Source organism: Clarias gariepinus, chromosome 24 (genome assembly GCF_024256425.1).
Source record: "Clarias gariepinus isolate MV-2021 ecotype Netherlands chromosome 24, CGAR_prim_01v2, whole genome shotgun sequence".
In the NCBI taxonomy this organism is placed as follows: domain Eukaryota; kingdom Metazoa; phylum Chordata; class Actinopteri; order Siluriformes; family Clariidae; genus Clarias; species Clarias gariepinus.
The window spans coordinates 12440235-12466552 of NC_071123.1; the positions used below are offsets into that span (position 1 = coordinate 12440235).

Here is a 26318-nt window from a genome sequence, read left to right on the forward strand (position 1 = left end):
ATTACTCTTACCTGCTGCACATCCTTCTATTCTCTGTCTAGCCAACCTGAACAAATCCACCTTACCCTCCTTACTATCTCCTTACTATCCAATCTAGCAAGTCCTCATATGCTCTTTGTTTGGCCTTTGCCACCTCTATCTTCACCTTATGCTGCATCTCCCTGTACTCCTGTCTACTCTCTTCAGTTCTATTGAGTCCCACATCTTAGCTAGCCTCTTTCCCTGTAAACACTCCTTGATTTCCTCGTTCCACCACCGAGTCTCCTTATCCACTTTTCCCTTACCAGATTATACACCAAGTACCCTCCTACCTGTCTTTCTGATCACATTGGCTGTAGTTGTCCAGTCAACTGAAAGCCCCTCCTGACCACCCATAGCCTGTCTCAACTCCTCCCTAAAGACTTCACAACATTCATCCTTTCTCAGCTTCCACCACTTTGTCCTCTGCTCTGCCTTTGTCCTCTTCGCCTTCCTCACCACCAGGGTTATTTTACACACCACCATTCTGTGTTGTCTGGCTACACTCTCCCCTACCAACACTTTGCAGTCACTGATCTCTTTCAGATTACAACGTAGACACAAGATGTAGTCCACCTGAGTGCTTCTGCCTCCACTCTTATATGTCACCCTATGTTCCTGCCTCTTCTGGAAGAAAGTATTTACTACTGCCATTTCCATCCTCTTTGCAAAGTCCACCACCATCTGTCCTTTTACATTCCTGTCCTAAAGACCAAACCTGCCCATCACATTTTCATCACCTCTGTTCCCTTCCCCAACATGTCTGAAGTCTGCACCAATCACCACTCTCTCACTTCTGGGGATGCTCTGCCTCACTTCCCCTCAATTTCCAGCTTCAGACTCATCACCCCATCTGATACTCTCTTTACCTCTAGAACGTTCCTTACAAACTCCTTTTTTAGGAAAACTCCTACTTCATTTCTTTTGCTACCCACCCCATGGTAAAACAATTTGAACCCTGATCCTAAGCCTCTAGCCTTGCCACCTTTCCACCTGGTCTCCTGGACGCACAGTATATCCACCTTCCTTCTCTGCATCATATCAACCAACTCTCTTGCCTTCCCTGTCATAGTCCCAACATTCAAAGTCCCTACTATCACTCCTAAACTCTTGCCTTTCCTTTTCTCTCTCTGCTTTTGAACACGCCTTCCTCCCCTCCTTTTTCAACCAACAGTAGCCCAATTCCCACCGGCACCCTGTAGGTCAACAGCACCGGTGGCGATCGTTGTTAACCCAGGCCGCAACCGATCCTGTCTGGAAATTATATTTGTGATTCGCATCATTGATTTGGCAAAAGTTTTACGTCGAATGCCCTTCCTGACACAACCCTCTGCATTTATTCAGACTTGGGACTGGCACAAGAAGACACTGGATTGCGCCCCCCCGTGGTTGCATTGCGTGTGTACTATTTCTACAAAAGAAAAATAAAGTCTCATTAGAGAGGTTAAAGATCCATTTTCTCCCTCTCTGTCACTTGTGCACGCACGCATAATTTGACACACATTCGCTCGCCTTTTTTAAACTTTGCTTTATTACGAGTGGTTTGCGAGTATTTTGGAATACGCACCCATTTCTGGAACCAATTATGCTCGAAATCCAAGGTTCTACTGTATATTGGCTGGTGAAGAAAAAATTTGGGATAAAAAAAAAAACTAAAATTATAAGATTATAAATTTAAGTTATAATCTTAATTATCGGGGCCAGCATTTTTATATATAATGTTAGTCATGATCCTTGCTCCTTCTATTCTTTCATATCAAAAATGTCACATTGTGATTTATGGGTTAATGCGCTCTTAAGAACAAAGCACCATCTAATAGTGGCATTCTGCAAATAAAAAACATGGGGACTTAATGGGCATGTTTACTAGACACGCCCTCCTGGGAATAGAAGAGAGAGGGGTTCACGCCATTTAGCTGGCATCTGGATGGAAACTGCATGGGAAACGGCTGGGAGAGGCAGTCTTAAGTGACTTCTACCTGAAAGTTTTACACGGTGAAATGTGCTACTTTTTTTTTTTCTATACAAATACTGGTACATCCTCACTCTGAACAGTTCCAATTGATCAGGTCTGCCTGCTTGTTACATGTCACGTGAGTGAACGTGGCCAATGAGGGAGAGGAGACAAGTGATAGAGATTTTTAATTAATTGGTGAAATATTAAAGAATAAAGCTGATTCTGATAAGTGTTTTAATATTGTGTGTCACCAAATAATGTGTGAAAGCAACATAATTTGAATGCATGGAACTACACATACGTGAATTGAGATCACATTTATGTATATAGAGATTGTGATTTTTATTTATTATTATTATTTTTTTATTTTAAGATTAGTCATGCAGACCTACAAACATGCATTCTCAATCCACAGCCCCCCAGGGCTCTTTATTGATAGTAGGGAAGTTAAAACACTTAATTTTCTCTCTCATCAGCACATTACAAAAACTTTCAGTGTTAAGGTTGGAAGTCTGTGGTTGCCATTACATGGGTAAAAATGGTTCCTCATGCTCACAGAACCTGTTTCACTATTTGAGGCCAGTAAATCTGGATGTTTTTGTCCTGGAACATGCCCGTGCCAACAAGGACAAAAATGCCTTCATGTATTAACCCAGTTTATTCAGGAAATCAGCTAAATTAATTTAATTTTTGTATTATTATTATTATTATTATTATAGCTGAGCCTAGTGGAAATTGATCAGTTCATGCACTTACCCTGACATGCCCTTGGCTTTGTAATGTAGTTCAAGTAGGCTTTATTGTCATTACAACCATATACAGTTAGTACACAGTGAAACGAAACAACGTTCCTCCAGGACCAAGGTGCTACATGCAACATAAATTAACATAGACACTAAACTAGCTAACCAAGAGGCCTAGTTAGCTGGCTAGCAGAGACAGGACAGAGAGACCCAACATAAATTACAACATAAATTAACAAAAACTAATTAGCTAAGTATAACTATTTTACAGACAACATAAAGTGCACGTGCAAATGTGCAAACAAGAGCAACAACAAAGTCATAGTGCGCAACCAGGACATAAACAGAACATAAAATATGGTTCAAGTTCAAGTAGGCTTTATTGTCATTACAACCATATACAGTTAGTACACAGTGAAACGAAACAACGTTCCTCCAGGACCAAGGTGCTACATGTAACATAAATTTACAACATAAATTACCATAGACACTAAACTAGCTAACCAAGAGGCCTAGTTAGCTGGCTAGCAGAGACAGGACAGAGAGACCTAACATAAATTACAACATAAATTAACAAAAACTAACTAGCTAAGTATAACTATTTTACAGACAACATAAAGTGCACGTGCAAATGTGCAGACAAGAGCAACAACAAAGTGACAGTGCGCAACCACGACATAAACAGAACATAAAATATGGTGTTGAGGTAGTGGGTAAACATAAACATTATTTAAAAACAGCAGCAAGAATTGAGGAATTAGTGCAAAAATTAGTCCAGTAATGATCATTGTGCAAAAGATAAACAGTGAAGAATTTACAGGTTGGTGTGTACGATAATTTGGTGGTGTAGGTCAGTGTGTCTGCACTTGTGTTGATTAGTCAGTCCAGTCCCAATATTTTGAGGTAGTTGAGTTAAGCTGAGTGATAATGTTTGTGTGTGTGTGTGTGTGTGTGTGTGTGTGTGTGTTTGTGTTTATCAGTCCAGTCCCTTTTTGTTGAGGAGACGGATGGCTTGTGGAAAAAAGCTGTTCCACAGTCTGGATGTGTGTGCCCGAATGCTTCGGTCCTTTTTTCCAGATGGCAGGAGTGTGAAGTGTGTGTGAGAGGGATGTGTCCGATCAGCCACAATGCTGGTGGCTTTGCGGATGCAGCGTGTGGTGTAGATGTCTTCAATAGAGGGGAGAGAGACCCCGATGATCTTCTCCGCTGTCCTCACTATCCGCTGTAGGGTTTTGCGGTCCGATATGGCACAATTCCCAAACCAGACAGTGATGCAGCCGCTCAGAATGCTCTCGATAGTTCCCCTATAGAAGGTGGTCAGGATCGGTGGTGGAAGCTGGGCCTTTCTTAGTCTTCTCAGAAAGAAGAGACGCTGTTGGGCTTTCTTGTGTAGGGAGCTGGTGTTGAGGGACCAGCTGAGGTCCTTCTCTAGGTAGACCCCCAGGAATTTGGTGCTTTCGACGATTCCCACAGAGGAGCCGTTGATGCTCAGCGGAGAATGGTTGCCTCGTGTCCTCCTAAAGTCGACAACCATCTCCTTTGTCTTGTCAACATTTAGAGACAGGTTGTTGTCTTTACACCAGCCCGTTAGCCTCTGCACTTTCTCTCTGTACGCTGACTCGTCGTTCTTGCTAATGAGACACACCACGGTCGTGTCATCAGCGAACTTAATGATGTGGTTCGAACTGTGTGTTGCTACACAGTCGTGAGTCAGCAGTGTGAACAGCAGGGGACTGAGCACACAGCCTTGTGGGGCCCCAGTGCTCAGTGTGGTGGTGCTGGAGGTGCAGTTTCCGAAAGTCCAGGATCCAGTTGCAGAGGGAGGTGTTCAGGCCCAACAGGTTCAGCTTTCCAATCAGTTGTTGGGGGATGATGGTGTTGAGGTAGTGGGTAAACATTAAACATTCCTTAAAACAGCAGCTTTTATAAAAAAGTAAATCTGGATTCAATACACTACATGATAACTTTTTTCTATTGTGACTTCCCATAGCTTTGTGCATGCAGACATTTTTAGTATTTACTAGAGCTCTGATTTCTGTTGATGGTTAATTTTTATTTATTTATATCATTATATTATTTTAAATATATAATTTTTTTTTTTTTCAAACAGATTTTAACAATGCTTTGGATAGTTCTCTACCCAATTTCAGTAATTTTCCTAGTTGTTTTTTATTTTTTTGATGCAGTACAACAAAAAGGCCTTTTTGGCCATAGGATATGTACCCTTGAGTTTTACCAAGGCATTAAAAAGTCCTATTTCTGTATTCAGACCTACCTAAAAAAAAAAAAAAAAAATTCCCCAGATTTTCTCCCTAATTTAGTCATGTCTAATTTCTCCCCGTCACTAGGGGGCTCCCACATTAGGGCTACTATCACTCAGTCGAGAGGGCCGAATACTATCACGTTTCCTCCGGTCTGCGTGACGCCAGCCGACTTTATTTTTTCGAACTGCTCGCTCGTTGGGGGTGGCGTAATACACTAGGAGGACAGCGCTATCCGCTCCTTCCGCTTGCACAAGCTCACAGACGCCCCTGATTGGCTGTAGAGTCGTTATTAATGTGGGAACACAAAGTACCTCTTATCCCTTTCCTCTGAGAGAGAGCTCGGCCAATCAGCTCTCTCTAGACCTCCTGCTGCGAGAGGTTACAGCATTACCCAAGGATCGAACCAGCGATCTCCGGATGATAAGACCTTCCTCATTTTTATGTAAATGTTCCTATCAGGTTCATTCAGACATGCACATGACTGTGTGCATCTCATGCTCGCTCACACACACACACACACACACACACACACACACAGACACAGAGTAATGGCCAAAAGTTTTGAGAATGACACATAAATTTTCACAAAGTCTGTTGCTTTAGTGTTTTTAGATATTTTTGTCAGATGTTACTATTATGCCAAAGTATTACAAGCATTTCATAAGTGTCAAAGGCTTTAATAAGTGTTTTGGCCATGGGTATATACACTCACGCACGAGCACACGCACACACGCACAAAGTTGCAATGCTTTGGTTATGCTCTCTGAGCCTTTTAAAATTACTCTAGCAATCACTAAATTAAGACATACATGTGCATTTTAAACACACTCATTTTATCTTGCAAAATGTCTCAAAAGTCCTTGACATCGTTAGTGATATTGATGTTGGATACACAGCTTTCTTTATTTCAAAATGTTTTTGTTTGCCTTGTATGTAATTCTTTTACAGCTTTATATAGTGTTTTTGGCTCATTAACACTGTGTGCACAGCGAGCTTTGTTCTTTTTCAAGGCATGCTCTTTTTGATGACTCACCTAAAAAAAACTGCAGTGTTTCAAAACCTGATTTTCAAGCCTGATTTTCTTTCATTACTTGCAAAAGACATGCCCAATCTGGCAACACAATTGACAGCTTCTCCTTCAGAGTTTTGTGATTGATTGACTCCTTTTACGTGTATTGTAATTGTGTGCATGTGCCTATCCATAAACATTTCTTCCCCCTGCATTTCAGACTTCTAGGTTGAAAGTTATCTGTAAAAGTTACTAAGGCTAACCTAGTACAATTTCTGACTCAAGCTATATGGAATGAATGCATTCAGACATCCAGCCAACCACTTAAATGTCAGTTAATTAAAGGAAAGGGGTGCATGTCTGAAAGGTACTTAATTTGACCCTTGACCCTAAAGTTGGTCAGTGAGTGCTAAAATATTGTAACGTACCATTGGATTAACCTCACAGTTGCTTTTTTCAGGTAAGGAACCAGAGAAGGCCCGTGAGCGCTATGACAAAGCCACCATGAAACTACACAATCTTCACAACCAGTATGTGCTGGCAGTGCGTAGTGCACAGCTGCACCACGAGCACTATCATGAAAATACACTTCCTGTGCTGCTCGATTCTCTACAAAAAATGCAAGAAGAGATGGTTGGCGCCTTGTAAGTCTTGCACATCTTACAAGATTTCTTTTTTCTTTTCTTGTCAAGCTCACACACTTACAAGATTTCCTTCACTGTAGTCATGTGCTGTCAAACTTGCTTTTAGTTTGAATGTTACATGGATAAGAATGCTAATAGTTTGCAGATATTACGGTATAATTTTAACAGGACTATAATGGGTATTTATTTAATCTTGTTTTCAGATGTGTAAAGTTTCTTATGGTAAGAATATTGAAAAAAATTACTTTCAGTTTTGCAGTTATTTACAATTTACATTAAAAAGTTTTGTTGTGAGTTATAGGTACTCCAGATATTCGTATATGATATGCTTTGCCATCTGAAATGAAGACAGTTTTCGTTTATCCAGCTGAATTTACATAGTGCAACTTTTTAACATCCAAGTGAAAAGTTTAACACCACCATGTCAGAAAAATGTAAAGTAAGAATGTGTTTAGAAAAATATATTTAGAATTTTTTTTATTTTTTATTTACAAAATGGTAAAATTAAATCAAGTCAGTGTTCGGTGTGGCTACCCTTTGGCTTTATACGATCATCAGTTCTTACCTGATATTAACCAATTATACCAAGCAAGTGCTAATGATTATCAATTTCATGTGTGGGTTTATACACACGGTCAATAACTGAAAACGAAACAGCTGTGTAGGAGGTTTAAAACTGGACAGCCAAACTCTCCTTTTATTAACCCTGCTTGTGGAAGACATGGAACTATTCATGTTCCAGGTCATACACCATGTCAAGTTTGTGCACAGCAATAAGATGCTTATACAGTTATACATGGTTATACAATGGTAACTTGGCATACAAATTTAATTCATTCCAAGGGTGAGTTCTTAAGGCAAAATTACATCTTAAGAAACGCATTTTCCCTTTTAGAAATAATGTAAATGCACATACTGTAATCTGTTCCATTTTTAGAATTTACATGTTTAAGAAAAAAAATTATATTTATGGTTGTGCTTGTCATCTCTCTTTTTAGAAAGGGGATATTCGAGGAGTACAGTGAAATCACTAGTCTCTTAACAGATGAAATAGTGAAGGTCCACAAAGAAATACACACTTCTATTGATCAAATCGATCCTGCATCTGAGTATGACAGCTTTATTGATGTGTACAGGTATGTGAAAGAACTTATGAATACAAAGCTTAGCTCATGCTCAAGAACTTATCATTACTATTTTTTTCTAGGTCACCAGAATGCAAAGAACCTAATGTAGAATTTGATGTGTCACTATTAGAGGAAACAGAAAATCTTCAAGCCAATGAGATTCTATGGAATAATTTGACAGCGGACAGTTTACAAGCCATGTGAGTTCAGGTGTTTTCTGATTTTCAGATGAAAACGGTGTAACGAATTAATTTTAGACAAGGACTATTTTAAGCAAATAAATACTTTTTCTTTTCCTAAAAAAATCCATTATGTCATTAAAGGGTTTGTTTAAGGGGAGATTGCTATAGATATGACTTGCAATTCCATGAGAAATAGTGACCTAATAAACTAAAATTTAGGAGGTGGAACCATTTTAATTTTATTTAGACAAACCAGAAAATTCGCTAGTGCTAATATAAATGCATCTTTAATAAAAGTATTTGTTTGCATCTATCTTTTTATGCCAGATCATTTTACAGCAGTTCCAACTGAGTAATCTGGTTGGATAAGAGGCATTCCACAAGGGGTGAAATAGAGCATAACACCACTAGAATATTAAACTCCTCGTCATAGGTGTTCCAACAATCCTTAATTACGCTAATTGTTGGTCGTTGGCATAGGTTTAAGTAGTCTTGTACGGTCCGCAATAATGGAAAGAGGGAAGATCAGCTGCCTGCCAAAAAAAAATACCAAGGGATTGTACATCCTAAATATGACACTGCCTTTTTATTTTACGCTATTTGGGATTCCACTCTGGAACTGTTTACCTCCTCGATGATTTATACTTCCCACCTTTTTGGCTATATATTACTGGTAAGAATTTAAAACTACTTTCAACCCATCAATTACATGGTCATTAGCCAGCACAACACTGGTTCTGCCCGACATGAAAGGATATGTGTTATTGGAGCAAAATAACTGGTTTAATAAACTAACAAATCATAATCTGTTGATAATGGCAGAGGTAATGCTGTTGTACTGAATATCAGCATGGTTGTGATATATTCGGCACTGATCTTAAGTATGACACTGCTCCCTAGTGATTAATACTGCCTAGTTACAGTATATTAAGATTTTTTTTTTTGGTTGATTTTAGTCGCATTTTGATTTTCTTTTTTCTAAGAGCTAGAATTGACAGTCTACATAAGCGTTTTTGAACCTTTGCTTTAATGGAAAATTCAACTGTGTGTTCATAATAATACATGGACCGTTAACCATAACATTTTCTCAGACTGCACAAGGATAATTGGCTTTCTTTAACCCAAACACAGCTCACAATGTGCTCCAGGTTACTGGAGAAGGGATTTTTGTATAAATAAAAAAAAACAATTGAAATAATAATGTTTTAAAAACATTGGATTCATGTGCTTCCTCTGAAACCTGTAAAATCGACTGTGATCGCATCCCTTCAAACTGATGATCATGCACCATTTGGGCAAGGGAAAGCAGAAATTAATGAATAGAACTGTGTGTTCTTAACTTAACCATTGTTAATGTTTAATCCTTTGTTGGAGTGGATTATTAATGTAGATTTGTATTGTGATATTTTCAAGGCTAAAATCTACAACAGATGAGCTTGTCCTGACCCAAAAAAGTCTACATAGTAAAGAGGACCTTATGGCAGACTTGCAGAGCAAAATTGAAGAGTATGCTAAAAGTTGTGAGAAGAAGTCTGAGTACGTAGCGCACCATGCCTCACACCTGCAATTTTGACCACATTTTCCTTCAGCTTTCTGGGGAACAATGCATTTTACTGCATTTTTACAGTGTCTCCTGTAACTTATAATACAGAAAAAGTGAGTTCATTAGGTATGTAGGTAAACCGGTCACAAGGGTATATGGATATGCACTTTTTTCTTACCCTTTCTCACTTGCTTTTAGCAACCAGTTATGATCAGATTATTTATCATACACCTGCAAGACATTAGAAGTCAACAACTACAACCTGAATTTTGGAAAATTTGGGACGTTTTTTAAATTTGAATAAAATGAAAACTAAAAGACTTTTAAATTGCATAAGCCAATATTTTATTCATAATAGAACATAGAGAATATAACAGATGTTTAAGCTAAGAAATTTTACAACTTGATGCACAAAATGAGTGGATATTTAAATTTGATGCCTGCTACATGTTTACCATGGTGTAGCATCTCCTTTTCTTTTTAAACAGATTGAAGATTTGTGTTTTAAAATTTGGTCCTATTCTTGCCTGATATAGGTTTCCAGCTGCTGAATGTCGTTACGGCGTATGTAATTACCAACAAGAATGTCTGTCAAATTTGACTATAGATCACTTTTCCACTTTGAAAATGACCCTTGGCTCACAGGACATGATAGTGCTTCTGGGCCATTTTTACATATGGGTTCCTTTTTACATGGTAAAGTTTTAGTTGTCATCTGCAGATGACAAAGCGGGTTGTGTTTACCAACGGTGGTTTCTGGAAGTATTCCTCGGCCCATTTAGTAATGTCAATGACACAATCATGCCGATAAGTGATGCAGTGTCGTCTGAGGGCCTGAAGAACACAGGCATTTCTTTAGTTTCTCTGAATCTTTTAATGTTATGCAGTATAAATTATGAGATTTGCAAAGTCTTTGCAATTTGATGTTGAGGAATGTTGTTTGTAATGTATTCCACAATCTTTTTATGCACTCTTTTCGTAAAGTCGTCTTTTTTTTTTTTTCCCAGATTTTCTCCCTAATTTAATTGTGTCCAATTCCTCCCCATTTTCCCGCGCTCTCACATTAAGCTACTACTACCACTCAGTTGGGAGGGCCGAAGACAATCGCGTGTTCTTCCGAACTACATATTGTCAGCCGACCGCATCTTTTCGAACTGCTCGCTCATGCACCGTTGGGGGCGGCGTGACACACTCGGAGGATGGTGCTATCCACTCCTTCCGCTCGCATGTGCTTGTGTGTTATAGACCTGATGCTAGATGTTCTCCCAGCTGAATCTATTCAAAATTTCTTGCTTTTTCAGCTTTTGGTTGTCCCAACTTGTTTGAGACTGTGGCAGGCATTAAATTAGAAATTGGCTCATTTAGTGGATAAAAGTGTAATATTTCTCATCTTAAACATATATGTTCTCTGTTTTAATGTGAATAAAATATTTGCTCTTGCAATTTGAAAGTCTTTTAGTTTTCATTTTAATAAAATAAATAAATAAAAAAATCCCCCAAATTTTCCAGAATTTGGATTATATATTCTATGCCAATTTTTTTCTCTTTCCCTATTCTTCGAGTGATACCACCACAACATAGTACTTAATCTAATAAAACTAGCCAATTTTTTTACTGGTAATTTCAAAACAGTGGAATAAATTGCTTGGTTTAAACTAAAGATTTTCATTCAGCTGTATGGAAAGTTCCATTGTGATGAGACTGCACTTGTATTGTCATTACACTTGGTCTGCTTTTTGATAAAAGTTAGTATAGACTTCAACACTTAGTTGTGACTCTCTCATATTCTCCAAAAAAATTATTCTGAAATCACCTTACAAAAAAATGGCAAATAAATAAAAGTAAAAGGAATAAGTCTTGCTTGTTTAACTGTTATCACTTTTAGTAAGGTGCTGTTGCTGAGTCAGAAGCAGTCTCTAGAGGAACTAAAACAGATGGTGCAACTTCTGCGCTGCTCAGAAGCCAAACTGAGCTCCCAAAAAGAGATGCTGGAGCATAAGATGCAGGAGAATGAAGGCCAGGAACCACCATCTGTCATTAATTATGAAGAGGATGCACATTCTGTCAATTCAATGGTCTATCTGTTTATACTTCTTTGTTTATTTCATTCTTAAGTTTTGGAGCAAATATTATCTAATAATTACTTAAAATATCTAGGAATGACTACTAATTCCTGTATTCCCACTAGTCAGTATAACATTCTTTGCTCTCTATGTATGCACTGTTAGTAATGTAATTCTCCTTTCTGAAGTTTCAGTGTATTGTGAACTAGTATTGTGTCAAATTGTGGTACTGTGTGCTACTGCAGGACAACACATCAGAGAGTTTTCAATTTTTTCATTTTTTTGTAATGTAACAGGACAAAAGTAAAGACAAAATATCAAAGTTTGACACCCTCCGCCACTCTATTGCTGGCATCATCCGTTCACCAAAGTCTGTGCTGGGCTCATCCTCAGTAAGTACTATGATTTGATTTGTAGTTTAGCTTTAATTTCAGTTTCCAACTGCAAGTTGAATACAGTCAAATTAACATCACCCATTACATAATAAATGTCATTATTGCTCTTTTTATGTAGTATTTAAAAGTAAAATTAACAAGATTGACAGTTCTAGCAAAATTAATTTACTCACTTTACTTCCCCTCTCCAAATTTGAGTACATTGATGTGATCCCCATCAGTGAAAAGCCTTTAGGGGAACAGGAGTGGTATCATGGGGCAATTCCCCGCACAGAGGCCCAAGAGCTGCTTAAGCAGCAGGGAGACTTTCTGGTTCGTGAGAGCCATGGCAAGCCTGGCGAGTATGTACTCTCTGTCTTCTCAGATGCCCAGCGTAGACACTTCATCATTCAGTTTGCAGACGTGAGTACTGATAAACACTTGGTGTGAAATACATCATGTCAGGTGTAGACTTAATTTTAGAATGTTATTTGGTCTGCTTAAGTATTTTAACATGTCAGCAATATAAACATTTCTGATAGCACCTGTAAAGATAGTTAAATTCATGTTCCTTTGATTTTTTTTAATTTTTTTATTGAGTATTTGTTTTACATTTCATAAGTCACTTTATACAATACATGTTTATCTGCCATTGCACATGACACTTTGCCACTTTAAAACATTTTAATGCCACTTTAAAACATTTATATTTATATATTTATTAGGGATGCACCGAAATTTCGGCCGCCGAAAATTTTCGGCCGAAATAGCATTATCGGTTTCGGCCGAAACGTAAGAAAGCGCCGAAAATAAAAGCCGAAATTGTCGCGACGCCTCTCCCATCCTCCCGTCTCGTTCGCGCTGTCATTACGCATCAAACACGGAGTATGTCGGCGGTTTGGAAGCACTTCAAAGTTTCAGATGAGGACAGCAAAGTTGCAATAATTTTAATTAATTTGTAGATTTTTTAATACAAACAAAAAGAAAATATTTTAAACATGTTTTTTAATGAAGCCATTTTCGGTTTCGGTATCAGTTTTCGGCCAAGTGCATCCAAAAATTTCGGTTTCGTTTTCGGCCCAGAAATTTCATTTCGGTGCATCCCTAATATTTATATAATTTATATTTCCCCCCATATTCCTATATTCTATATTGTGATTTTTTACATGCCCTTATTTGTACAGTTTGTTTATTATAAAAATATTTTTAAAATAATTGTAATTATACATTTGTACTGTAATGTTAATACTGTGATTATGAATTTGTTTAATTACAATGGTTCACTTGATTTTATCGGCAACTACATGCGACTATTTATTTTCCTTTGTATTTTATTTCTTTTTATTAATATTTATTCCTTATATATATATTTTTTCTTTCTTTTTAAGGTCACCGGCGGTCGTATATGCATTTCACTGCATATCGTACTGTGTATAACTGTGTACAGTAGGTGGACAGGCAATATGCGACTTTTACCGTCGCCGCGCACGGCAACTGCATTTGGGTTTGTGCGTTTGCTGGCTTTTATCGCTAAGTGGCGCTATATAACTACAGAGTGACTCCTCAGGCCTTAGTTCGTTCTCTCCAGGATTAATGAGTCGCAGCTCGGCTATAGTCGCATGTAGTTGCCGATAAAATCAAGTGAACCATTGTAATTAAACGAATTCATAATCACAGTATTAACATTACAGTACAAATTTATAATTACAATTATTTTAAAAATATTTTTAGGATTGAATTTAAGCAACGTAAACGTTAACACACTGAGCCTTTAGATTTTATGTGTAATTAGAAAAGCTACACGTGTAGGGTCTTGCGTCATCTTTTATTTTGTGTTCTTTAAATTTGTAGTAGATTTATTAACTGAAATAAATTAAACTAAACGCCCATAAAATTAAAACACTGTCAGATTAATGTGCAAAAACTATATAGTAAAACTATATAAGCTACACAACCTTTATAAGACTCTAATTTTATTTAGGTGCGCTCACAATGACAAAAAAACTTTATGATTTTGTTAAATAAAGAAAGTAAACAAAGCGCGCTGTTCTGTATTGTTTTCAGTGAACTTGAGAGCGTCAGAAAATGAGCCGAGACTCCGTGTATACTTGCCTCACAGACGTGAAAAATATATACTTATAGAAACCGAAATGTCTGCTTTTATATAAACTAATGAAAAACAAATTATTAGATTATGTAATTTGTATGTAAAGTGAATTGTAGGCGCGTTCACTTGTGCAGAGACGACGAGATGACATTATCACCATCAGCACAGCCGAAACCAAAGAAATCACTAATTCATTAATTAATTATTAAAATGGTCAGAGTGAGTTTCATTGCTGTTTTTCCTGAAGCATTCATAATCATTGCTCTACTTCTGCCGGTGCGCTCTGGAAAACTTTACGCGCGCTGATGCAGGATCACATACACATGCACATACATACACACACACACATATATACACATACAGGTACGTCTGTATGAATAAATTGTTTAAATGTATGTATCTTATTGCTGTGCTGTTTGGGGAGGGATGTGCTAATAACGATTTGGTACGCTATGTGTGTGTGTGTGTGTGTGTGTGTGTGTGTGTGAAAGAGAGAGAGAGAGTGAGTGTGTGTTTGTGTGTGTCAACTTATCAATGAATTATTAAAATGGCCAGTCAGTTTCCTTGCTGTTTTCCCCGACGCATTCATAATCATTAGTCTACTTCTGCCAGTGTGGTGTTTTCTTATCCCCACCCCGTTAAAACGTCGTATTCAGACGCTCGCCAGCAAGAGGTTGTGCGCGCGCGGTCCACTACAAAGCAAACATATGGTAATATATAATAAAGCAGCTCACATCAGCATGCGTTTTGCACAGCTCCGCAAAGACAGCGCTTATTTAACACGTATAAATGTGTGTTTGTCGTATTTCTGGGAAAGAGAAATCTCTTATAAATCTCTACGTTTAATTCGACGTGAAAGAGCGCACGCGCGCCATGTTCTCTTTGCTGTTTGAGTTCAGCTTCGTGTAGATTCATGCCACGAGTCATTTTATCATACAAACATTATTACGTTGTGCTCGGACCATAAGCGTCTGTGGATTCCAAAATTGACATTTTTACCGTTTTTCTAATCACTGGAATGGAAGAGATAGAAAGTTTCCTTATCATAACAAGCCTTATATTGTTTTATATAGTTTCTCCAAATGTGTAAAGGTGAGAACAGCTGTTTCACACCTGGGAAGGGTGATTTGTTTGCATTTGAATGTGTCGTGTGTGTGTGTGTGTGTGTGTGTGAGAGAGAGAGAGGTGTCGAGAGGTCTTACATACTCATGAAAAGTCATGGATTATTCACTGAAACATACTGTAGGCTCTGCTGAAAAACGTTAGGCACATCAGTCACTTTACCCCAAATAAAAATCTAAGTGGCTCTGAGTAAGAGCGTCTACCAAATGCCTAAATGTAAAAGGAGGTAAAATGAATAAACCGAGATGCGTGTTTCTTAGCCCCACCACCGTGAACACAGCGTATTCAGAGAAAAGCGCCCCTGCGAGAGGTTGTGCTCAGACCACTCAGCTCCTGCAGATTCTAAAATTGACATTGTTACCGTTTTTTAATCGCTGGAATGGAAGAGATAGAAAGTTTCCTCATCATAACATGCCTTGTATTGTTTTTAATCACTCTATACACAACCTGTGATTTTTATGATTTTTATTTTGTGTTCTTTAAATTTGTAGTAGATTTATTAACTGAAAAAAATGAAAATAAACGACCATAAAATTAAAACGTTGTCAGATTAATGTGCAAAAACTATTTAGTAAAACTATATAAGCTACATAGCCTTTATAAGACTCTAATTTTATTTAGGTGCGCTCACAATGACGAAAATGATTGTGTATAGAGTGATTACAACCAATACAATTTATGTTATAATAAAGAAAATCTCCATTTCTTCTTCTTCTTTGTCTTTCGACTGTTCCCACAGCGAATCATCTGCCTCCATCTAACCCTATCCTCTGCATACTCTTTTCTCACACCAACTAACTTCATGTCCTCTCTCACTGCATCCATAAATCTCCTCTTTGGTCTTCCTCTAGACCTCCTGCCTGGCAGTTCCAACCTCAGCATCCTTCTACCAATATATTCACAATCTCTCCTCTGAACATGCCCAAACCACCTCAATCTGGCCTCTCTGACTTTATCTCCAAAACATCTAACGTGGGTTGTCCCTCTGATAAACTCGTTCTTAATCCTATCCATCCTTGTCACTCCCAAAGAGAACCTCAACATCTTTAGCTCTGCTACCTCCAACTCTGCCTTCTGTCTTTTCTTCAGCGCCACTGTCTCTAAGCCGTAGAGCATCCCTGGTCTCACCACTGTCCTGTACACCTTTCCTTTCATTCTCGCTGATACTCTTTTATCGCACAACACACCTGACACTTTTCTCCACCCATTCCAACCTGCCTGTACCCGCCTCTTCACCTCCTTTCCACACTCCCCGTTGCTCTGGACCGTTGAACCCAAGTACTTAAAATCCTGCACCTTCTTTACCTCTGCTCCCTGTAGCCTCACCGATCCTCCTGGTTCACTCTCATTTACACACATGTATTCCGTCTTGCTGCGGCTAACCTTCATTCCTCTGCTTTCCAGAGCATACCTCCACCTCTCCAAATTTTCCTCCACCTGTTCCCTGCTCTCGCTACAGAGCACAATGTCATCTGCAAACATCATAGTCCATGGGGACTCCTGTCTTACCTCATCTGTCATCCTGTCCATCACCAGAGCAAACACAAAGGGGCTTAGAGCTGATCCTTGATGCAGACCCACCTCCACCTTAAACTCTTCTGTCACACCTACAGCACATCTTACCACTGTCTTACAGCTCTCATACATGTCCTGCACCACTCTAACATACTTCTCTGCCACTCCAGACTTCCTCATACAATACCACAGCTCCTCTCTTGGCACCCTTTCATACGCTTTCTCCATTTCTTCTATTCCAGTAAAACAGTAGTAATGTCAATTTTAGAATCTAAAATCCAGAAGATAAAATTTGCAGAAATTTAAAAAGAGGCCTGAATCACTGCAGGTCTTCAAAAGCCAGGTCTTAAAGTGGGGAGTGGTGCATTTCATTTATCTGAATGTATAGGTGAGAACAGCTGATTCACACCTGGGGAGGGTGAATAATTTGCATTTGAACGTTGCCTGCCATTGTTAAGCACACACAGTAACACTAACATCCCAGGACAAATAGGAATAAGAGCCCCTAATAAATAACGGCATAGATATTATTAAATATTACAACAAAAAACTTTATGCGTGCGAGAGGAGGAGATAAACAACAATGGCCCATGTTTAGCGTGTCAGAAAATGAACCGAAACTCTGTGTATATGTGGATTATTAAAATGGTCAGGGTGAGTCTCCTTGCTGTTTTTTCCCCAACGCATTTTTTTTAACTTTATGCCTGCAGCTGAGCGCTGATTAGATCACGAAGTTAAAGACGTGGATCACGATATGTCACGGCTTGCGCCTATGATGGGCGTGAAATATACTATCGCTTCTCGCTCACTCCGTAGGCTCCCTAGATAGGCTCCCTAGATAGGCGTTTAAAGGGACGGAGCCACCTATTCGGGCCGGCTGGTGATAATTAACGTTAAGATCTCAGGCTCCGCATTATAAAAGCAAGGCGCAGAGTTGAGTCCGGGAAGTACGTGATGCGGTGGAGCAGGACAAAGTGCATGCGAGCGGGGCAATGTGACGCGGTCCAGGGACTTCAAACAGGACACTGGAAGTCCGCCCTTTGATCCTCGCGCTCTTGCGGCGCCTTCACTCCGTGCAGGCGGGCTGCCTCCGCATGCTCCGTTCTGCCACTCTGCCCACTGCCACCAAATTAAATTAACAAATATTGTAAGTAAACAACAATAGCCCACGTTTAGAAATTCTTTACAAGGCTGCGTTGGACCGGTGGTATGCGCAGAGCGCCGGGGGATATAGCCTACTGAAGCTCAAATTTCCGATTAAAGTTTTTTTTAACATAACAATAAACAGTTACAAACAAAGATATAACAGTTCATTCTTTGTACAAATAAAATGAACTGTTGGTGAACTGCTAGTGAACTTGATCGTCTGTCAAAACAACATTTAACCAATGTTTGTTTTTTTGACTCATTATTATACAATAAATATCAATATATCTGGTTCAGATTTTTCATTTTTGTTGTATAAAGTTCTCAGATGTGGAAATTACAATCACTGTATTTCTTCTATACAACATATTGTTAAGACTTTTTTTATTGACTTAATTATATTTTAAACTGCGTAGAGTAAAAAATGTCACTTTGCGCCACCTGGCGGTCATTTCACGAATGACTTTAAAATGCAACTGATTTATTTTGGCCGCTGCCGTTTTCCGACGGTAATAGGCATTCTGGTTGTCCACCTACTATATGTGACAAATAAAATTTGAATTTTTGAATTTGACATAGTTGTGTGGTGTTTCTCAGAATCAGTATCGATTTGAAGGCACTGGATTTCCCACTATTCCTCAGCTGATTGAGCACCATTACTCTACAAAACAAGTCATTACTAAAAAGTCTGGAGTCATGCTTTTGAATCCTGTCCTAAAGGTATTACACCTGATTGTTGATATTATTAAAATAAGTTTGAAAATTGTATCTATAAAAAAGTGTCATCGTTTAATAGAGTACTTACTTGAAATAAGTTAAATTGAGTCAAATGTCTTTCTCAGTTTAAATTTTTCTGTGAGACTTAAAAATTTATTTTTTGAAGGTAAAAGTAAATATAGTTTAATATATCCACTATTTTAAAATTGTTGTCACATAATGTTAGACATGCTAACTAATGACTTGTAAATTTTTTCGACTGTGTGTGTGTGTGTGTTTTAAGGACAAAAAATGGATTCTTAATCATGAGGATGTCATTCTAGGAGAACTTCTAGGAAAGGCAAGTGGTCTTTTTAAAATTAATATCTTTTAAATGACTTGGATGTTAAATAGCTCTACATGTTTGTTTGTTTTTTGGTCTAAATATAAAAAGTCACCATGGCATGAATTTGTAATTTAGGGCAATTTTGGTGAGGTGTTCAAAGGAATGTTAAGGGATAAGAAACCTGTGGCTGTGAAGACTTGTAAGGAAGATCTCCCACAGGACCTCAAAATTAAATTTCTTTCAGAGGCGAGGTAAATAGAGCTTGTTAAATAATTATATTAAAAACACTGCTGTTAATAATAATAATAATAATAATAATAATAATAAAAAACACTTGTACTACCAGCATTATGTATATTGGAACTGGTTTTTATTGTGTTTAATTTATTTGCTTTATTATTTTGTCATTCTACTCCATAACATTATTTTGTTATTCATGTGATTGATTCTTTTAATGGTGTGTTTTATTTTGTCCTTAAGGATTCTTAAGCAGTATGATCATCCCAACATTGTGAAGCTAATAGGAGTCTGTACTCAAAGACAGCCCATTTATATAGTGATGGAGCTTGTGCCAGGTATGCTCCTATAGTCTGCCATATAACTTAAACATCACAGTAACTACATAACACACATGCACACAATATGAGAGAGACAGGATATATATATATATATATATATATATGTATATATATACAGTGGAGCCTTGCGAGTAACGCGGTTTGCGAGCATTTTTCAAGAAGAGCAAGCAAGATTAAGATTTTTAATAAATTTTGACTTGAAAAGCAAGCAAGTTTTGGTTTACGAGTACCATGTATCATGTAGCACGCACACGCTTCTTGTTTTGATTCCGAGAGTTACGTGATCACAACTGAGCTGAACATTTTTTTCTTGTGCTGCGGAATTGTGGGTAATTGTCTCTCCTGCTAGGTCTTAGTGCGCGTCTCTTACTGGTATAATCAACATTCCTGCACTGCACGTGTGTACTGGTTACTATAACACTATGACCTTGTGTGCGCGTAAAAAATATTTTATTTTGTATTTGTAAGCGTGTGTACAGTGCACGTGTAGTGTTTGTTATAACGTGTGTGGTGTGCACGGGTAATTTGACACCTTGCCCCTTCACACACACACTTTCTCTTTTACCGAGAGAGTAGACTCCTCAGGTCAGGCGCTTCTGCCGCTGTTTCTGGTTCAAAAGTGGCTTGACCTGGGGAATGCAACACCTGTAGCTCATTTCCTGCACATGCCTGTACACGGTGGCTCTGCATGTTTCTACTCCAGACTCAGTCCACTGCTTCCGCCGGTCCCCCAAGGTCTGGAATCGGTCCTTCTCCACAATCTTCCTCAGGGTCCGGTCACCTCTTCTTGTTGTGCTGCGTTTTCTGCCACACTTTTTCCTTCCCACAGACTTCCCACTGAGGTGCCTTGATGCAGCACTCTGGGAAAAGCCTATTTGTCTTACCCTCTTGCTTGAGGGTGTCAATGATGGCCTTCTGGACAGCAGTCAGGTCGGCAGTCTTACTCATGATTGCGGTTTTAAGTAATGAACCAGGCTGGGAGTTTTTAAAAGCCTTAGGAATCTTTTGCAGGTGTTTAGAGTTAATAAGTTGATTCAGATGATTAGGTTAATAGCTCGTTTAGTGAACCTTTTCATAATATGCTAATTTTTTTAGATAGGAATTTTGGGTTTTCATGAGCTGTATGCCAAAATCATCAATATTAAAATAATTAAAAGGCTTGAACTACTTCAGTTGTGTGTAATGAATCTAAAATATATGAAAGTCTAATGTTTATCAGTACATTACATAAAATAATGAACTTTATCACAATATGCTAATTTTTTTAAAAGGACCGGTGTGTGTATGTATGTATTTATAGTGCGTGTGTGTGTATGTGTATATAGAGTTCTCTCTATATAATACATCTAGGATATAGATAGGACATTGGCAAAGTTATTGTTTTGGGTGCCTACCACATTATGTAGAGCTCTTGCAGTCATGTGATCCAGAACACCTAACGTTGTGTCTGATAGTCATGCCTACCCTAGATATAATACTGTCAAGTCCACTCTAAATTTACCCCCATGGATTTTACTAGCCACATGATGAAAGGCCAGATTTACAGCTACCTCATCAGATTAATATTTAATCATCTACTAAAAACTGCAGCATTGTTTAATCAGAATAAATTGTTAAATTGTTTAACTGTTTATTTAAAATTAAATTGTTATTAACTGCATCAGTTTGTGACCTATATTTCTCCCTAAATTGACATTTATTCTGTCATCTGTGCTGTCTGATGATTGATTGTAACCGCTGCTTGCCAGGTCACCAGTGTTAGGTGACAGTAATTAGTTACATTACACGTTACTTTCTCGTAAAAATAACTAGTTGGGGTACTTTTTTATTGCAGAAAATGAAAACTCCTTTGTGATTCCTCATGCATGTTGTTTTGGTCAAGACCTTTTATAATTATTCTACCCTTATCACTCAGCGGAGTTAGTCGGATCGGGGTTAGTCGGACGACTTTGGCAAACACAAAGAAATTGGGAATGACTGCTGTCTGGTTCACGGATTACATAAAATTGTCTAAATAACAAATTACATTTTTGAAAAAATAACTAGCCTAAATAACTGAGTTCTTAAATGGTTGACCTAACATGTTAGATCAAAAAAGTAATCCAAGTACTCGCGTACGCGTTACTGTAACTTTGTAACGCGTTACACCCAACACTGCAGATCACACTGGTGTTTAAAGGATTTTAGTGCAGTGTCTTCTGACCCTGGTCCTGGAGTACCCCCTGCCCTGAACAGTTTAGTGTTTTCCCAGCTCTACTACACCCATTTCTATTTAGATACAAAGCTGTTAATTAGCTGGCCTTCGCAATCTAAATCCAGGTAAAATGATTTGGGTTTGAGATGAGTTTAACTGGAAAGTGAAGCACTGCACACCTCTGCAAACTCTGTCAGGATTGTTGGAAATGAGTCTGACTGAGAATGCCTAGTGTGCGCAAAGCTGTCATCAAAGCAAAAGGAGCTTCTTTAAAAAATCAAAAATATAAAACATATTCTCACTTTGCATTTTATAAATTAATATTTAAAATATATAGTTTTGAAAGCATTCTTACTTTAGAGCATTTCTTCACAACTGCCTTAAAATTTTGCACGGTTTTGCGCACACGTATGAATCTATGGATATTACTTACACGCACGCTGTGACATCCTGTGCAAATGTTTTAGGCAGGTGTGAAAAAAAAAATGCTGTAACGTAATAATGGTTTCAGAAATAAAACTGTTACTAGTTTATCACTTGACAAAATGTAAATTAAGTAAACAGAAGAGAAATATAAATTATATTATATATAATAATAATTATAATGATATAAATCAGTGCAAAACCACAATTGCCTTGAATTCTTCTAGGTTTTTTTTTTTTGCACACAATTTTTAAAGGAACTCGCCGGAAAGGTTGTTGAGCTGTTTGTTTTACTTACTGGCTGTTTTTCAACCTACATATGGAATATCATTAGCACCTACTTGGTATAAAAGGCTAAACATACACCTGACTTTGTTCCAGCAAAATCCCTGATTTTGTGCAAGTGTAAGAATTGATGCTAGTTTAAAGCTAAAGGCAAGTCACACCAAATATTGATTGTCTTTAAAGGAATACAATACATTTAGATTTCTATTCTGTTAAAGTATTGCCGACAACAACTGCAATAAAGGATTTGCGATAACTGGTAGTAATTTCTTTCACTTCACTGTTGAGAAATTTTAGCTTACTCTTTTTGCAGAATTGTTTTAAGTCAGCCACATTCTAGGGTTTTTGAGTGTGAGTGGTCTGTTTAAAGTCATGCCATATCATCTCAATCTGATTTAAGCACAGACTTTGACTAAGCCCTTCAAAAACGTTGATGCTCCAAAACCTTAATATATTGATGATTTTTTTTTTTTTATGTTATTTCATTTTTTTTTATTTTTTTGGAGCCATTCGGAGGTGAACTTGTTGGTGTGTTTCAGGTCATTGTCCTGTATGTAACTCAAGTGCACTTGGGCACAAGGTCAGGGAATGATGGCCGGACATTCTCCTTCAGGAGTTTCTGGTAGAGAGCAGAATTTATGGTTTTATCAATGATGGCAAGTTGTCCAGGTCCTGATGATGCCAAGTAACCCCAGACCAATGCACTACCACCACAATGTTTAATTATTGGTATAGTCTTTTTTATATGAAATGCCGTATCAGTACACCAGATAAACAGAACGCACAGACCAAAAGCTCAACTTTTGTCTTAGAAGTTAGTCCACAGAATATTTAGCGAAAAGCCTTGGGGATAATCAAGATGCTTTTTTGGCAAATGTGAGAATAGGCTGTGTCAGTTTTTTTTTTTTTTTTTTTTTTTTATTAGATTTTTTTGGGGGGTAACTGGTGTCAGCAGTGGCTTGTGCCTTGGAACACAAACGGATGCCATTTTTATTTTTTTCATATTGTTTGAATCATGAATCATGACCTTAACTGAGGCAAGGGAGGCCTGCAATTCTTTGGATGTTGTTTTGAGGTCTTTTAAGAGCTCTTGAATGAGTCGTCATTGTGCTCTTAGAGTAATTTTGGTAGGCTGGCCACTCTTTGGAAGGTTTAAACACTGTTTCAAGTTTTCTCCATTTGTGAATACCGGTTTGCATTTGAAAGGGCTTAAAATTGGCTTTGCAACTCTTTTCAATTCAGTTAAATTTTATTTGTATAGCGCTTTTAACAATTGGCATTGTCCCAAAGCAGCTTTACACAATCAAAATAATTATTTAAGTTTGTATGGAATTTGAATGTGTATGAATCAAAATGGTCAGATAGTCCCTGGTGAGCAAGCCGAGGGCGACAGTGGCAAGGAAAAACTCCTGATGGTAGTAGAAAGAAACCTTGAGAGGAACCAGACTCAACAGGGAATCCATCCTCATCTGGGTGAAACAGAGAACAGGAATCTGCATTCATACTGTGTGTTAGTTGGCAGGCAGTTCAGCATAACAGTTGATGTTAATTGATGTTAATATGGAGTCCAGTTAGTTATTGAAAACTTAGGTAGACTTGTATGAACTATCGAACTGCCAAGTCCTCAGAGAAACAGCTGCCAACACCAGTCGAGGCCAGAACCGTCTTCTAGGTAGCGAGAACCATCCCCAGACACCAGACGCATCCCAAAGAGACACACGGGGCATCCATGCAACGAGATCTCCAACCAGAAGCGGGGCACCAGGAAGGGTCAGACAGGTCCGGAAGGCAGAGGGAGTCTGGATCACTGGCAGCTCAGGAACGACATGTGTAGCTCGACAGAGAGAGGGAAGAAAAAGAGCGGGAGATAGGGAAGAAAAAGAGGGGGAGAGAGCAAAAGAGGAGAGATAAGTTAGGTATGGTCACAGTCACATAATGTATAATGTGAATGTATATTTAGTGTAGAGTGCAAGCAGAGACTCCGGCAGGACTAACTATAACAGCATAACTAAAAGGGAGAGCCAGAAGGAAACACAGACATGAGGGCTCCCTGAGATGAAAGCAACCAATCACCTCATTGTCAACAAACCTGAGGGATCAATGAGAGTGGGAAAGACAGCATCTAAAAATACCAGTTCACCTTAATACTCTACGTCCATGAGTCCCCAAGATCTATCTTCTTTCAGACTTATACATTACTTTGTTTCTCATCTGTTCTTTGTTTCTAATGTGTTGCATTTTTTGTTGCTTTTTAAGATTATTTAGCGTGCTTCATGTTGTTAGACAGGTTCTATTTAAGTGATTTCTTGATTCAACAGGTCTGGCAGTAACGAGGCCTGGGTGTGGCAAGTGAAATTTAACTCACCGTTCCAAAAATGTGTTTATTACAGTTCATTCATGAATAAGTAAGGGCCAGGTAGGTTTAGACAGCTTCTTTCCCTTAATATATTACATCATTTTAAAAACTGCATTTTGTAATTATTTGGATTATCTTTGTGTAATATGTAAATTAGTTTGATTACCTCCTTGACAAATAGACAAAAAAAAGTTCAAGTACTTTGTCATTTCAACCATATACAGTTAGTACACAGTGAAACGAAACAACGTTCCTCCAGGACCAAGGTGCTACATGCAACGTAAATTTGCAACATAAATTAACAGAAACACTAAACTAGCTAACCAAGAGGCCTAGATAGCTGGCTAGCAGAGACAGGACAGAAAGACCTAACATAAATTACAACATAAATTAACAAAAACTAACTAGCTAAGTATAACTACAGGTTTTATAGACAACATAAAGTGCATGTGCAAATGTGCAAACAAGAGCAACAACAAAGTGACAGTGCGACAACCACGACATAACAGAACATAAAATATGGTGTAGAGGTAGTGGGGAAACATAAATAAGTCAGGACTGGAGCAAATACTTTTTTACAGAACTGTAAATTTTTGTTGTAAAAGACTAGAGAAGTTTTGCTGGGATTCTGTGCTTATTACCTACCACTCTGACCTTATTCTTCTTAGCAATGAGCAGTTCAATCTGTTACTATATTCTACACTTTATGACTAATGGTTTGTATAGTCACTGTTTAACCGTAGAGATGATTTTTATTGTTGCCTGACTTGACTAAAGCATAAGCGATAATTGGGGACCATTATCTGGCCTCATCGCCGACCGTCTTCCGTTGTCGTCACACTTTTCTTTTAGGCGTAGCTATTCCTGGAAACCATTCATTGAAATTTGACCACACCTTCACAGAACCTTTAGTAGAAATCATAGATGTGCACTAGCCATTTCAGTTTTAGAAGTAATATGTTCAGTGGGCAAGACAACAGATTTGCTGAATATGCAAAGTTTTAACACATCAAACTTATTTGCCACTTAAGAACAACGGACTGTAAACAGTTTGAATATGAAAAGTTATCCACAAAAAAAGCAGACAATTCTTTTAAACCGACCCTCACTAAACTCAAAAAGCTCTAACCTTACTCTGCATTATCACAAAATAATAATGAGAGAAATAGAGAGTTCTCAGCTCTGGGCACGGCATCCTGGCTTTGTAATTTTACTGCACTGAAAAGCAGTCTTTTTTTTTTTTTTTTAGTTATAATTGATTAGTTTTCATAATTGACTGAATAATCCCATGCATACCTAAGACATGGAAGCCATGCCAAACTTTCCTGACAATTTTCATGCCTCATCACTCATTACCTATAGACCTATCTAGATGCTACTAAAATCTATCATAGCAATGTGTGGCTGTTGGAACTGGTAACTTTGCATTACCTTGCATTGATATGACTGCTGAGAAAGAAAATTGGGGTGAATTCTAAGTGTATGACCCTATATTATAATTTTTTTTTTTTTCAGATACAGACATATATAATAAAATAATAACTTTGCCAGCGTCAAATATTTATCAATCTGTCTTGATTATCGTTTGATCACACGAGTTTAAATTTATAATTTGGTGGCTTTTTG

At 38.0% G+C, this 26318-nt stretch overlaps 1 protein-coding gene across 4 annotated transcripts in view; it reads left to right on the forward strand.

The window, feature by feature from the left end:
• fer (fer (fps/fes related) tyrosine kinase) overlaps window positions 1-26318 on the forward strand; it is an 88603-nt gene that overhangs the window by 24072 nt on the left and 38213 nt on the right. For 2 of the 4 annotated variants that reach the window (XM_053485087.1, XM_053485086.1), the window contains exons 5-15: window positions 6452-6635; window positions 7634-7771; window positions 7843-7962; window positions 9358-9480; window positions 11373-11562; window positions 11847-11942; window positions 12144-12347; window positions 18412-18534; window positions 18815-18871; window positions 18992-19107; window positions 19337-19431. In XM_053485087.1, the coding sequence (XP_053341062.1) occupies window positions 6452-6635; window positions 7634-7771; window positions 7843-7962; window positions 9358-9480; window positions 11373-11562; window positions 11847-11942; window positions 12144-12347; window positions 18412-18534; window positions 18815-18871; window positions 18992-19107; window positions 19337-19431 (1446 nt within the window). Of the gene's footprint in view, window positions 1-6211; window positions 6359-6451; window positions 6636-7633; window positions 7772-7842; window positions 7963-9357; window positions 9481-11372; window positions 11563-11846; window positions 11943-12143; window positions 12348-18411; window positions 18535-18814; window positions 18872-18991; window positions 19108-19336; window positions 19432-26318 lie in introns of those variants that run through there. The other 2 variants (XM_053485088.1, XM_053485092.1) reach the window with 2 other exon arrangements.